Source organism: Pogoniulus pusillus, chromosome 35 (assembly GCF_015220805.1).
Source record: "Pogoniulus pusillus isolate bPogPus1 chromosome 35, bPogPus1.pri, whole genome shotgun sequence".
Taxonomy (NCBI): Eukaryota; Metazoa; Chordata; class Aves; order Piciformes; family Lybiidae; genus Pogoniulus; species Pogoniulus pusillus.
In genome coordinates this window covers 1,390,926-1,405,882 of record NC_087298.1, presented here as the reverse complement: position 1 = coordinate 1,405,882, position 14,957 = coordinate 1,390,926, and the positions used below count along the sequence as shown (strand labels likewise).

Below are 14,957 nucleotides of genomic sequence, written 5' to 3'. Positions count from 1 at the left end.
GCTCAAGGCCTCTCCCCAGCCTCGTTGCCCTTCTCTGTCCCTGCTGAATGCAGAGGGGTTGGACAAGATGACCTTAGAGGATCCCTTCCAACCCGAGGCAATCTGTGAAGATGTCTCTGCCCATGGCAGGGGGTTGGAACTTGATGATCTTTAAGGTCCCTTCCAACCCAAACCATTCTCTGATTCTGTGATCCCCTCTAAGTGTCTGCTGGAGCATTGCCACTGTGCAAGCCAGAGCTGTGTTCCTTGGACTCATGTCCTAAACCACTGAGCACTGTGTGAGCAGGGCTGGGATGAGCAACCTGCTGCCCCCTGTCAGGGCTCATCTCAGGGCTAAGGCTGTGGGAAGTGTTGCCACTCTGTAGACCAGAGCAGAAGTCTTTGCTCTCACTTGCTGCTGGCAAAACTGACTTTGAGCTCTTTGCACTCCTTTGGCTTTGCTGGCTTTGGCATGCTCAGATTTGCAGTTGTGTCCTGCTTTGAGTTAGGACAGAACTGCAAATGGTCTCAAACTGGGAGCATAAAGGTGAGGTGGCAGCACACAGTGCAGCTCTTCAGAGCCCTGGAGGTTTTATGACATGAGTTGCAACCAGCCACACTCCATGAACCCACCAAAGCTGCTTTTGTTCTGTTGCCCCTCTTTCCATCCCAGCTGGTGCAGTTTCTTTCCCACCCCACCAGTCTCTCTCCTTTACTCCCTTTCTCTTCCCTTTGGGAAGGGAGAGGGCTTCGTGGAGAGCCTCTGGTGCTATTTTGGTGAGCAGCCCAGCCCTGAGCTTTGACAAGTTGGATGTTGTAAAGGTTACTGCAGGTGACTGTGTCCTTTCTGGGTTGTGTCTTGCAGCTGCTGAGGCCTGTCTATCAGGAGGACAATGCTCCTGTGGGTAAGTTGCTGAGCTGACAGAAGGAAAGGCAGTAGCCTGAAATTGTGCCAAGGGAGGTTTGGGTTGGAGATGAGGCAAAATTTCTTTGCTGCAGGAGTGGTCAGGGATTGGCAGAGGCTGCCCAGGGTTGGGGCTGGAGTCCCCATGCCCAGGCACTGGCATGCCTGGGGAGGTGTTCAAGAACCCTGTGGCCATGGCACTTGGGGACATGGTTTGGTGGCCACAGTGGGGTTGTGTTGATGATCTTAGAGGGCTTTTCCAATCCAAACAGTTCTATGATTAGATGATTCTGTGTGCTGAAAACACTGCTCAGGGCACCCAGCAGAAATGGACCTGATCTTTCTAGCACTATCAAGTCCTTGCCCTTAGCCTTACCAGGTGGCAGTGCAGTCCCTTGAGTGTTGTGGACAGTGGCAGAAGCCTGAGGATTTTGGGTAGTGTAATCTTCCAACTCTGCATCAAATATAAGAGAAGAACCTTACCCCCAGGGCAGAGGAGAGCACAGCTCTGAGTGTCACTGGATAAGCCTCATGGGGAGAAAGTCTCGGTGGGAGCTCATGGAGAGGCTGAAGGAAGGGAGGCTGCGGCAGGAACTGCCACAAGAGACATGATGAGAGCACTGAGTCTGAAAGTGCTGAGCACTGTTGTTGTGGAGGCTCCCCAGAGGTGTCCCTGGGCCTGTCTGGGATGTGTTTCCTTTCTCATGTTTGATGCTTGCTGGGGAGTGCTAACAGTGAGGGGGTTATGGTTGGGCTTGGACGATGCTCCGAGTCCCTTCCACCCTAAGCGGTTCTGTGCCTCTAACCCTGTGCCCCTCTTGTGGCCTCATTGTACCACCAAGAGGGTGAGGATGGCCACGACTTGAGCTCATACCAGCAGCAGTGCAGGTTGATGTGCCAGATCTGGGCAGTACTCCTTTCCAGCTCTGCTCCAAGCTCCCTGACAGTCTCTGGACCAGATCTCCTCTAAACCTCTTTGAAGCATAAACTCCTTTTCTGCAGCAGCTAGGCCCAGGTTTGGGCTTGCAGGGAGAGTGAGATGAGCTGTGTGGCAGGGCTGGGGGCTGCAGGAGGCCAGGTCTAAGCAGGGACAGCAGCTGCCTGCTCACTGACTGGGGAGCTCTGGGGGACCACCCCTGCACCCTGCTCTGTTAGGGTGGCTTTGGCATGAGCTGTGTGTCCACAGCAGAGCTGACTCCAAGCAGGGTCGTGCAGGAGGGGCTTTAGCTCAGCACTCCCTCCCTGGAGGGGACACAGCACAGTGCCCAGCTGGAAAGTGTTGTGCTGCCTGTAAAGGTGGGGCCATGTCCAGGGAGGCCAGGTGTGGTGCTGGCAGGGAGCAGGAGGGAGCAGTGTGGGTCTGAGCCCCTGTGCCCTGGATGCTCCCAGTCCTGGAGCTCTGTAGCCAGGAGAATTTTGCAGTGCTCAGCTGCAGGGCACAGTTTGCCCTGTGGCTATTGGCAGCTCCTGCCCTGCTCTTCTCTGTGAGGAGATCAGCTGGGCCGTGGGGACTTGTTCCTGCAGCAGGGTGGCAATGGAACGATTCCTGCTTGGCTTCTTCCTTTTCTTTTTGATACCAAACTGGGAGCAGTGGTTGGCACCCATCAGGCTGTGCTGCCCTTAGTCATACCTGGATAGGTGGAGAGTGGGGCAGAGGGGAACCTCCTGAAGCTCCAAAAGGGCAAGTGTAGGGTCCTGCACCTGGGCAGGAACAACCTCCTGCAGCACTGCAGGGGAGGAGGGACCTGCTGAGAAGTGGCTCCATGGACAAGGACCTGGGAGTGCTGCTGGAGGAGTTCAGCATGAGCCAGCAATGTGCCCTTGTGGCCAAGAAGGCCAATGGTGGCCTGGGGTGCATGAAGAGGGGTGTGGGCAGCAGGGTGAGGGAGGTTCTCCTCTCCCTCTGCTCTGCCCTGGTGAGGCCACAGCTGGAGTCTTGGGTCTGATTTAGGCCTCCCCAGTTCAAGAGAAACAGAGAACTACTGGAGAGAGTCTGGTGAAAGTTACAAAGCTGCTGAGGGACTGGAGCAGCTCTGTGAGGAGCAAAGGCTGAGGGCCCTGGGACTGAGAGCCTGCACAAGAGCAGCCCCAGAGGGGTCTGAGCAGTGCTCAGCAACAGCTAAAGGGTAAGGGGCAAGAGGCTGGGGCCAGACTCTTGTCAGTGGTGCCCAGGGACAGGACAAGGGCAATGGGCACAAAGTGCAACCCAGGAGGATCCAACTGAACAGGAGGAGAAAGTTGTTTGGTGTGAGAGTGCTGGAGGCCTGGAGCAGGCTGCCCAGAGAGGTTGTGGAGTCTCCTGCTCTGCAGAGCTTCCAACCCCCCCTGGCCATTGTGCTGCTGGGCAAGCTGCTGTGGGTGCCCTGCTGGAGCAGGGGCTTGGGCTGGATGAGCTCCAGAGGTCCCTTCCAGCCCCACCCTGCTGGGTTCTGTGACTTTAGTGCTCCTTCTGTGACTTTAGTGCTCCTTCTGTGACTTTAGTGCTCCTTCTGTGACTTTAGCCATCAGGTCTGCAGAGGCAGGGAGGCAGCAGAGCCCCTGAGCAGGGCTGGCAGGCAGCGGTGTGGAGCTGGCCACCCACGGCTCGGTGGCAGCAGTGGGCAGGCTGGGTGTGCTCCTGTGCCCGTGTGCAGAGAACAGAGCTCCTGCAGGGGCTGAATGCCCCTGGCCAAAGGAGGGGATTTAGGGGTAAGTGGCAAAGCAGCTCCTGACCAGCCCAGGCAGATCCTACCTGTCCCGTGTTGAGCTCTCCTCTGCTGCGATTTTATCTGGCAGCACAACCGTGGCAAAGGGGTAGGGGAAAACGTCAGGATGGTTGCACTTAGGGGTGGAAACAACCTTCTGGGTCACCAGGGTCACCCCCCTCCCCCCCCCCCCCCCCCCGAGGCAGGCTGCTAAAGCAAGCAGTAAACAGCAGGCTGGGTTGGCAGCAGGGCATGGTCTGGCTTGGCTGGCTGTTATCTGCAGGCAAATGTGCTACTTCCTGATGCCTAATGGGAGATGTAATGGGGGGGAGAGGTTTGTGTGTTTGCTTTGGACCAGGCCTTATCTGCTCTGAGCCAGGTTGGTGAGTGCTTTGGCTCACTGCTGCTTGGGAAGGTTGTGGGTGTCCCTTTCAGAAGCTGCTGCGGCGGGAGCAGGAACTCCTGGGGCTGGAAGGAGGGCAGGAGGAGGAGGAGGGAGGGATGCTGCAGGGTCTCTGCTGGGACACTCTTGCAGCAGGGAGGTGCAGGAGGGTTTGCTTATGCAGCTGGCATTGAGGCACCCTCAGGAAGTTTGCTGATGGCACCAGGCTGTGTGGTGCTGGACTCACTTGAGGGCAGGAATCCATCCAGAAGGCTCTTGACAGGCTTCGAGACAGGCTTGGGCTCCTCAGTTCAGGAGAGATATTGAGGTGCTGGAAGGTGTTGAGAGAAGGGCAGCAAGGCTGGGGAGGGGCCTGGAGCACAGCCCTGTGAGGAGAGGCAGAGGGAGCTAGGGGTGTGCAGCCTGCAGCAGAGGAGGCTCAGGGCAGAGCTCATTGCTGCCTGCAGCTGCCTGCAGGGAGGCTGTAGCCAGGTGGGGTTGGGCTCTGCTGCCAGGCAGCCAGGGACAGAACAAGGGGACACAGCCTGAAGCTGTGGCAGGGCAGGTCAAGGGTGGATGTTGTTAGGAAGTTCCTGGCAGAGAGAGTGATTGGCACTGGAATGGGCTGCCCAGGGAGGTGGTGGAGTGGCTGTGGCTGGAGGTGTTGAAGCCAAGCCTGGCTGGGGCACTTAGTGCCATGGTCTGGTTGGTTGGGCAGGGCTGGGTGCTAGGTTGGGCTGGCTGAGCTTGGAGCTCTCTGCCAACCTGCTGATTCTGTGATTGCATGATTCTATGACCAGTGCCAACTGGATGAGGGTCAACAAGTCACAGAGCAAGGTCCTGCAGCTGGGTCAGGCCAACCCCAGGCACAGATCCAGGCTGGGTGCAGAGGGAGCTGAAAGCAGCCCTGAAGATACAGCCTTGGGGGTGCAGGGTGCTGAGCAGCTGCCCAGGAGCCAGCAGTGCCTCCTGCAGCCCAGCAGGCAGCTGAGTGCTGGCTGCAGCCAGAGCAGTGTGGGCAGAGGGCAGGAGAGGGGATTGTGCCCCTGGGCTCTGCTCAGACCTCACCTCCAAGCCTGCCTCCAGCTCTGCTGTCCCCAGCAGTAGGACACAGAGCTGTGGAGTGAGGCCAGAGGAGGCCACAAAGATGCTGCCAGGGCTGGAGCAGCTCTGCTGTGAGCACAGGCTGAGGGAGCTGGGGGGGTGCAGCATGGAGAGAAGGCGGCTCTGAGGGGACCTCAGAGCTGCTGCCAGTGCCTGAAGGGATCCTGCAGGAAGGCTGCAGAGAGACTTTTGCTGAGGGTGTCTGAGCCAGGCCAAGGGGGAATGGTTTTGGAGGTACAGAGATGTGTTTGTGCCACTGGCATGGTCCAGTTAAGTTCTTGGTCCAGCCAGTGAGCAGCTCCTGACTGAGCAGAAATGTCAGGAGCTGTCTCATTTTGCATGAGGAAGTCAGAGCTGTTATTTCATGAACCCCTGGGAAACTCTGACAGCAGAGTGCTGAGTGTCTGTGCAGCTCTGCCTGCAGGCTCTGTGTGCCTCCTCCACTCCAGAGTAGGGCCCAAGCTGGCAGCAGCTCCGTGGGAGCTCTCTTCTGATGCCATATTTCTTTCTGCTTCCTCTGTTGGTGCAGGAAATGCCTGTAAAGGGAAATCCCACATGGGCTCTGGCAGAAAATCCAGGCTGATGAAGACTGTGCAGTCGATGAAGAGCTATGGGAACTACCAGAACTGCACCATCGTGAGGCCACACATCCCACACTCCAGCTATGGCACCTATGTGACACTGGCTCCCAAGGTGCTGGTGTTCCCAGTCTTTGTGCAGGTGAGTGCAGCTGGAAGTGTGGAGCTAACACAGCCAGTGCCCAGCAGAGCAGCTGGGCAGAAGATGTTCTCACTCCCTACTTCCTGAAATGGTTTTCTTACCACTTGGCCCAGACTCTGCTGCCTGTAGCTGTTCAATGCCTTTGTCTCTTCCATTTTGTCCTTCCTGTGGCTGTAAGCCCAGGAAGCCTCATCTGATCCAGGATGTTTAGGGAGTCCCAGCAGGGTAGAGGTTGGGGACCTCTGGAGCTCATCCAGCCCAAGCCCCTGCTCCAGCAGGGCACCCACAGCAGCTTGCCCAGCAGCACAATGGCCAGGGGGGCTGGAGGCTCTCCAGAGCAGGAGACTCCACTACCTCTCTGGGCAGCCTGCTGCAGGCCTCCAGCACCCTCACACCAAAGAGGTTTCTCCTCCTGCTCAAATGGAACCTCCTGGGTTCCAGTTTGTTGCCCCTTGTCCTGTCCCTGGGCACCACTGACAAGAGTCTGTCCCCAGCCTCATGCCCTCCACCATTTAGCTGATGCTGAGCACTGCTCAGACCCCCTCTGGGGCTGCTCTTCAGCAGGCTTTTATCCCCAGAGCCCTCAGCCTTTGCTCCTCACAGAGATGCTCCAGGCCCCTCAGCATCTGCTGGACTCTCTCCAGCAGTTTTCTGCCTGTCTCGAGCTGGGGAGCACAGAAATGGACCTGAGCCTGCAGCTGTGGCCTCACCAGGGCAGTGCAGAGGCACAGGAGAGCCTCCCTTGCCCTGCTGCCCACACTCTTCTTCATGCACCCCAGGAGACCCTTGGCCTTTTTGTCCACACTGCTGGCTCCTGCTGAACTTGTCCCCCAGGACTCACTCAGGCCACCCAGGCCTGCCCTGTTCCTCTGCAGCACTGAGCAGGGAGGTGCTGCCTGGGGAGCTGAGTGTGGCATGAGCAAGGACTGGCCTCAAAGTCAGCCTTGAGTGGCTGTGAGAGCAGTGCACAAACTCATGCAGCAGGCACTGCTCTGGGGGATGTGAGAACCTGAGGTGCCACTTCCTGCCGAGAAGCAGCCATGGCTGAGCCCAGGCTGCTCAGCATGCAGAGGGCTGAAGGGACAGGCAGCTGCTGGGCTTCTCCAGCTGCCTCTGGGCTGGCTGCTGAGGGAGAGGCTTTCTGCCACTCTGTGCCTGGCCTGCAGGCTCTGTCCTTGGCACAGCAGCGTGGGGTGGCCTCTGCTCACCACTTACAGCTTGAAGGGAAGACAAAAGTGGGTTTGGTGGGTGGGAAGTTTTGCTGGCAAAGCACACTTGCAGTGGAAGCTCTGACTGGGCTTTCTGCTTCTGGTTTGGTTTTGTTTCCTTTCTCCTTTCCCACGTAGCCCCTGGACCTCTGCAACCCAGCCCGGACACTGCTGCTGTCGGAGGAGCTGCTTCTCCACGAGAGCAGGAGGAGAGCTACCCAGGTAAGAGCTTCCTACCCCTGCTCCTCTGCAGCTGGCTGTAGCAGGCTGAGGAGGGAACTGTCTGTGGAGAGGTACTTATGTCTACAGCTCCCTGAAAGGAGGTTGTAGCCAGGTGGGGTTGGGCTCTTCTCCCAGGCACCCAGGGACAGAACAAGAGGACACAGCCTCAAGCTGTGCCAGGAGAGCTTCAGGCTGGATGTTAGGAAGAAGTTCTTCCCAGCAAGAGAGATTGGCATTGGAATGGGCTGCCTGGGAAGGTGGCGGAGTCCCCATCCCTGGAGGTGTTTAAAAGGAGGCTGCATGAGGCACTCAGTGCCAGGGGTTAGTTAATGAGAAGGGTTAGGTGCTGGGTTGGACTTGGTGATCTCAGAGGTTTTTTCCAGCCTGCTTCACTCTCTGGTTCTGTGGGGTGGGATAACTTGCAGTCAGTTTACCAGGAGATGAGCTCAACGTCAAAAGTCTGCTAGGAAACAACTCTGTTCTCTTGTCTTCCTTCTTACTGACACAGCAGGAGCTGCACAGGGCAGGCACAGGTCACAGCAGGCTTAGAGAGAGGGAGGCTCAGCATGTTTTGTGCCAGCTTAGGGAGCAAGACAGAGAAATTGTTATGAGGGGTTCAGAAAGGTAGTTCCTGAGGCAGGCTGCAGGTCTTGCCCAAATTCACAGACTGCATTGGGTTGGAAGGGACCCTCCAAGGGCATCCTGTCCAACCCCCTGCAGGCAGCAGGGACACCTCCAACTAGAGCAGGCTGCCCAGGAACACAGCAAGGCTGAGCTTAAATGTCTCCTGGGATGGGGATTCAACCACATCCCTGGGCATGCTGCTCTGTGTCTCCCCACCCTCACTCTGCAGAACTTCCTCCTGATGTCCAACCTAATTCTGCCCTGCTCCAGGTTCAAATCTTGTCCTATTCCCACAGATCCTTCTGAACAGTCCCTCTCCAGCTCTCCTGGAGCTCCTTCAGGTCCTGGCATGCTCCTCTAAGGTCTCTGTGGAGACTTCTCCTCTCCAGGCTGAACTGCCCCAACTCTCCCAGCCTGTCCCCACAGGGGAGCTCTTCCAGCCCTCTGAGCATCTTGGTGGCCTCCTCTGAACCTGCTCCAGCAGTTCCACGTCCCTCTTGTGTTGAGAGTCCCAGAGCTGGACACAACACTTCTCACTTCAGCTTCTTCCCCAGTGCTGGGGTGGGGCTGGGGATGCAGCTGAGCTCTGGCTATGCCCTGACCCTGTGTTCCTCTGAGAGCTTTCACCATCCACACTGGCAGAGCTGGGCTGTGTTCTTCCATTTGCTGCTGGCTTCAGCTGCATCCCTCTGGGAAGTCTGCAAAGCCCTGGAACTGGGGACAGCAGTTGGGAGAGTCCTCAGCTGCTGGGGGGAGCTGCTCTTGCTTTTGGGATATTTTCAGCCAGTCTCAGCACTGTCACTGCACAGAACCACACAGCAGTTTCTGCTTGACTCATCTTAGTGTCTGGGTTGCACCTCCTGAGTGGCTGACAGCAGAATCCCAGTCTGGCACCTGGGGAAGAGCAACCCCCTGGACCAGGATGGATTGGGACTGACCTGCTGGAGAGCAGGGCAGGGGAAAGGACCTGGGGGTGCTGGTGGACAGCAGGATGGCCATGAGCCAGCAATGTGCCCTTGTGGCCAAGAAGGCCAAGGGCATCCTGGAGTGGGTTAGAAAGCAGGTGGTGGTCAACTAATGTTCTCCTCCCCCTCTGCTCTGCCCTGCTGAGGCCACATCTGGAATATTGTGTCCAGTTCTGGACCCCTCAGTTCAAGAAGGACCTCAGGGAACTGCTTGAAGGTGTCCAGCCCAGAGCCAAAGCTGCTGTAGGCAGTGAACATCTCCTGTGAGGCCAGGCTGAGGGGGCTGGGGCTGGGAGCACAGCACAGCTCAGTGCAGTGCTGAAGATGTGCAGGGCAGTGTGGGGAGGCTGCAGCCAGGATCTGCCCAGGGGTGGCCAAGGCAGCACAAGGGGCACTGGGGGCAAGCTGAAGCAGAGGAGCCTGGAGCAGGCTGCCCAGAGAGGCTGTGGAGTCTCCTGCTCTGGAGAGCTTCAAACCCAGCTGGCTGCTGTGATCCTGGGCAAGCTGCTGTGGGAGCAGGGGGGTTGGACTGGATGATCCTTGGTGTGGTTCTGTGGTGTTTCAGGGGAAAGACTCTGCTTAGGATGCCCTAAAGATGAATGTGAGGCTGGAAGAGGATTTCCCAGCTGGAGCTGCTGCCAGGAAAAGGCAGGATGCTGTACACTGGCCAGGGGCATGAGACAGCCTGGGAGAATGGTGGTGCCTTGAGGCTGTGGTGCCTGTGAAAGTCTGGCAGAGGGCAGGGCAAGAGGCTGGGAGTGGGGTGAAAAGACAACAGCAGTGCATGGGAGGCAGCATGTGGCAGTGGCTGTTTGGCCAGGCAGGAGCCCTGCTGCTGTGACCCCAGGTGTGGTGCTGAGCTGGGAGCTGGCACTTGTAGGCAGCACTGCTGGGACATCAGCCATGGCCCTCGGGAAGGGCCCTCCAGTGCCTGCAGTGTGCCACAGGGGCACAGCAGGCTGGCAGGAAGCAACGCAGGTCCCTCTGGAAAGCCAGAGGCTCTCCTTCTCCAGCACAGCCTCTGCTTTAGTCCTGATGGGCTGTGGGGTCCTGATGGGCTGTGAGGTCCTGATGGGCTGTGGGGTCCTGATGGGCTGTGAGATCCTGATGGGCTGTGGGGTCCTGATGGGCTGTGAGATCCTGATGGGCTGTGAGATCCTGATGGGCTGTGGGGTCCTGATGGGCTGTGAGATCCTGATGGGCTGTGAGGTCCTGATGGGATGTGAGATCCTGATGGGATGTGAGATCCTGATGTGCTGTGGGGTCCTGATGGGATGTGAGATCCTGATGGGCTGTGAGATCCTGATGGGCTGTGAGGTCCTGATGGGATGTGAGATCCTGATGGGCTGTGAGATCCTGATGGGCTGTGGGGTCCTGATGGGCTGTGGGGTCCTGATGGGCTGTGGGGTCCTGATGTGCTGTGGGGTCCTGATGGGCTGTGAGGTCCTGATGTGCTGTGAGATCCTGATGGGATGTGGGGTCCTGATGGGATGTGAGATCAGGGAACCTCAACTTCTGAAGGCAGCAGAATGGCCTGGGCACAAGGGAGCCTGCCCTGGCTCAGCAGGGCTCTGAGTGGGAGCTCTCTTCCTCTCCAGCTTTCTCTGCTGCCCCAGCAGGGCTGTCCTGCTCCCGATGGGTCCATTCTTCCTTGCTCCAGGTGGTTTCCCACTTCCCCACTGCTCTTCCCACACAGCCTCTCTCAAGCTGGGCCACTCGCTGCTCCTGTGCTTTGCAGGGCTCTTCTGTGTCTCATTCTGCTTTGGCCAAGTGGCTCAAGAGATGAGGGCCCAGGTGCAGGGGCTGGAACTAGGGCAGGACCTCTAGGTCCTGTTCCATCTTCTTGTAAGCCTCCCCAGAATCTTTTCTCCCTGGCAGGTCCACTTCAGGCACCACATCCTCCTCACTGAGCAGGCTCTCTCCCACCTCCTGAAGGAGCCAACCTATCTCTCTGGAGGCTTGCCAGGATCTGTCCTTTCCCTGACCTTACCTCTGGAGCAATCCTTGTTCAGGCCTTAATCACATCCTGTCTAGACTTTGTTCCCACTCCTGTGGTCTCCTGAAATCCCTCCAGCTGCAGCATGCCAGAGCAGCCAGCGTGGTGCAGGCAGCTGAGCAGGAGGTGTCAAACAGGAGCTTTGCTCTCCTTGCTCCACCTCTGATGGGCCTGCAGGAGATTTGCCAGGCTCTGAGCTGCCTTCACAGTGTGGGCTGTGCTCATCCCCTTCTCAGCTCTCCTCTCTGCCATCCCAGCAGGGGCTGCAGATCAGGATGGTCCTGCCTTGCCCTCTGCAGGGAGCCTGGAGGACATGGGCTGGGCCTGCCCAGCTGTTAATGCTCTTCTCTGCAGAGCAAGAGGTTTTGGTTTCTCACCCCAAGTGCTGCCCTGCAGGTCCCCACCAGCCCTGGTAGGGGTTTTACCACTCTGGGCAGGGGGTGCCAGCTCCTTTTCTCAGTGACTGAGTGTGGCCAGTGCTGTGGGTTGACTAAAGCTCTGCTCCTTGGCACAGATTCAGCCTTTCTTAGTTCTTTCATTTGAGTGAGATGCCAGAAACCTGCCCTGACCTCCTCCCTCCACCCCACTGGCCCCACTTGCTCTGTCTTTCTCCCTCACTGCCTGTGCATATCCTTCTCTTCCTCAACGTTTACACCATCTCCCCACCTGCACAGCCACTGCTTAGGAGTGTTTGAGACCTCTTTAAGATCTTTGGTGCCTGAAATCCGTGGTAGAGGAATATTTGATTCAGGTGAGCAAAGGTGAGGTTCCAGGTTGCCTGCTAAGGCCTTTGCCATGGATCTCCTGTGGGAGAGAGGGAGTGTGGTGGTCTAGGGGTCTGCATCCTCCTTCCTGAGTGCCAACCATCTCTGCAGGGAAAGGTGCTGAATGCACTGTGGGGCAAGAGAGTGCTGGGAGGTGTGGGAGGGCATGGACTGAATGTGGAGGAGGCAAAAGGCACCAGCAAAGGAGCAGGAGTTGGGGCTGCAGCACAGAGTCATGGAATGGAACCATGAAGGTTGCAGAGGGCTTCAAAGTCAAGCCCAGCCCTCAAGGCAGCACTGCCAAGCTCACCACTGACCCACATGCCTCAGAACCACATCTCCATGGGTTTTAGGGGTGGTGACTGCACCACTGCCCAGCAAAGAATTCTTTCTTAGTCCCCAAGCAAACTCTCCCCTGGTGCAACTTGAGCTTCTCTCCTCTCATAGAATCATAGAATCAAGCAGGTTGGAAGAGACCTCCAAGCTCATCCAGTCCAACCTAGCACCCAGCCCTATCCAGTCAACCAGACCATGGCACTAAGTGCCTCATCCAGTCCTTTCTTGAAGACCCCCAGGCACGGTGCCTCCACCACCTCCCTGGGCAGCCCATTCCAATGCCAATCACTCTCTCTGGGAAGAACTTCCTCCTAACATCCAGCCTAGACCTACCCTGGCACAACTTGAGACTGTGTCCCCTTGTTCTATTGCTGGTTGCCTGGGAGAAGAGGCCACCCCCACCTGGCTACAATGCCCCTTCAGGTAGTTGTAGACAGCAATAAGGTCACCCCTGAGCCTCCTCTTCTCCAGGCTGCACACCCCCAGCTCCCTCAGCCTCTCCTCACAGGATTTGTGCTCCAGGCCCCTCACCAGCTTTGTTGCCCTTCTCTGGACATGTTCCAGCACCTCAACATCTTTCTTGAATTGAGGGGCCCAGAACTGGACACAGTACTCAAGGTGTGGCCTGAGCAGTGCTGAGTACAGGGGAAGAATAACCTCCTGTCACCTGGGAGAAGAGACCAACCCCACCTGGCTCCAGCCTCCTTTCAAGGAGCTGTAGAGTCAGAAGGTCTCCTTCAGCCTCCTCTTCTCCACACCACCTCCCCCAGCTCCCTGAGCTGCTCCTCCCCAGCCCTGTTCTGCAGACCCTTCCCCAGCTTTTCTGCCCTTCTCTGGCCCTGCTCCAAAGCAGCAGATGGCAAACAGTGACTCAGAGGCTTTAGAGTATCCTCATGTGGGGACTTCATGCACCTGCCCCACCAGCAGAGCCTGGGCTGCTTCTCTTTTCAGCCTGGGGCTGAGCTGACTGAGATGCCAACCTCTGGAGCCATAGAGACTGGGTTAGCTGCAGCCTTGGTCCCCTGCTGCCTGTGAGAGCTGAGTGAGCAGCTGCCAGTGCAAAGCTGGAGCCATGAAAGCTGCCACGTTGGAGCCTGTGATCAGGGGAGCACTGGATAGAGGTGACTGGTTGGTGTCACCCTTGGTCTGGTGAGGCCAGCAGTGATGTCTGCTTTGGAGAGCATACTGAGGACCTGGATGGTCTCACAGGAGAGAAATCAAGGTCTGGAAACAATGAGGAAGATAAGAAAGCTTCATCCATGAGCTTGACTGTATGCATGGGGACACATGGACCCTGCAGAGAGCTCTCCTGCTGTCACTGGGGCTGGGACTAGCTGAACTGTAAGGTCCCTTCCAACCCAACCTGTTCTTTGAAGCACCTCTGCTGTGGAGACAGGCTGGGAGAGGAGAGGAGAGGAGAGGAGAGGAGAGGAGAGGAGAGGAGAGGAGAGGAGAGGAGAGGAGAGGAGAGGAGAGGAGAGGAGAGGAGAGGAGAGGAGAGGAGAGGAGAGGGAGGCTCTGGGCAGACTCAGTATTTGAAGGGGGCTTCAGCACTCCTGGAGGGTCCTATCACTCCCAGCTCTTGTCAAAAGTCTCTCCCAGCGCTCCTGGAGCCTCTTCAGGTCCTGGAAGACTGCTCTAAGATCTCTTCTCCAGGCTGAACAGACTCAGCTGTCCCAGCCTGTCCCTGTCACCAGAGCAGACCTTTCATCAGTCAGGTGTTTTATTTCTGATTTTGGGGTAGGAAATCAGTCCTGGGAAGTCCATGCAGGTTCTCTGACTCTCCAGGGAGCAGCTCTGGTGGGTTCCATCCTTTTCCTGGATGAACCCAGGAGCTTTGTTGCTTTTAGTTGTGCTCCTTTGCTTTTCCAAGCCCAGGGCTGTTTTTCCTAGGCAGGTACCAGACCTGTGTGCAAAGGGCTGGCAGGGGCTTGTGCCAGCCTGTGGGTGGTGTGATGGCAACCCTAGGCACAGCCCCAGATCACCCTCTCCAGCCCTCCCCTCCTAGACCTGCCTTAGGGTCACCCACGGGGTGGGTTTCCTGTGCTCAGAGCTGCAGTGCTCACTCCCCAGAGCTGCTCTCTCTGCAGCCCTGAGCTTGCTGGTGCTGGGCTGCCCTGGGCAGGCTGTGTGTGGGTGGAAGGGACACCTCCTTTTCTTCCCAGGCACCTTGGAGGAGCAGAGGCACCTCTGTAAAGTGTTCTGTGTGCAGCTGAGCTGAAATGGTCTTCCTGGAAGCAGCTAATAGAGCAGCTCTTACGTAAGCCAGGCTGGCTCAGCCTTTATCCTCCCTGCATCCTGGGTTCAATCATTCCTATCTTCCCAGAAGAGCACAAGGGTACCTGTAAATACCTTTCCTGTGCTCTGCTTCCATCATTCCCTGTTCCAATCTGGTTGATTTTGAAGGGATGTATTTTTTTTCCCCTGCTGATCTTCTTTTCTCCTCTGCCCTTTCAGCTCCTCTGTGTGTGTTGGGTCTCCATCTGCTTTCCTTCACTTGCAGTCTGACTACTTACAGATGAGGGAATGCTCTGGCTTGGAAGGGAACCTCCCAAGCTCACCCAGTCCAACCCCCTCTGGAATCAGCAGGGACATCCACTAGATCAGGTTGCCCAGAGCCCTGTTGAGCCTCACCTTGAGTACCTCCAGGCCTTTGTCTCCTTTGCTTTGCTGAGTTGCTGTCCTCAAAATCCTAGAACCACAGAACTGTTTCTGTTGGCAAAGCCCTTGGAGATCAGAGTCAGATCATTCTCTGGCTCTCCCAAGGCTGCTGCTGACCCATGGCCCTCAGCTCCACAGCTCTGCAGCTCTGAAACCCCTCCAGGGATGGGGATTCCAACACCTCCCTGGGCAGCCTCTGCCAGGCTTTCAATGGAGAAGTTTCTTCTAATGTCCAACCTAAACCTTCCCTGGTGCAACTTGAGGCCCTTTCCTCTTGTCCTGTTGCTTGTTCCTTGGGAGAAGAGGCCAACCCCTACCTGACTCCAACCTTCTTTCAGGGAGCTGTATGGAGCCAGAAGGTCTCCCCTCAGCCTCCCTTTCTCCTGACCCCCCCCCAGCTCCCTCAGC

At 57.2% G+C, this 14,957-nt stretch overlaps 1 protein-coding gene across 2 annotated transcripts in view; it reads left to right on the top strand.

Moving 5' to 3' along the window:
• RGS3 (regulator of G protein signaling 3) overlaps positions 1 to 14,957 on the top strand; it is a 100,113-nt gene that overhangs the window by 15,201 nt on the left and 69,955 nt on the right. For both annotated transcript variants that reach the window (XM_064170948.1, XM_064170949.1), the window contains 3 exons: positions 845 to 884; positions 5,583 to 5,773; positions 7,120 to 7,203. In XM_064170948.1, coding sequence (XP_064027018.1) covers positions 845 to 884; positions 5,583 to 5,773; positions 7,120 to 7,203 — 315 coding nt within the window. The remainder of the gene's footprint in view (positions 1 to 844; positions 885 to 5,582; positions 5,774 to 7,119; positions 7,204 to 14,957) is intronic.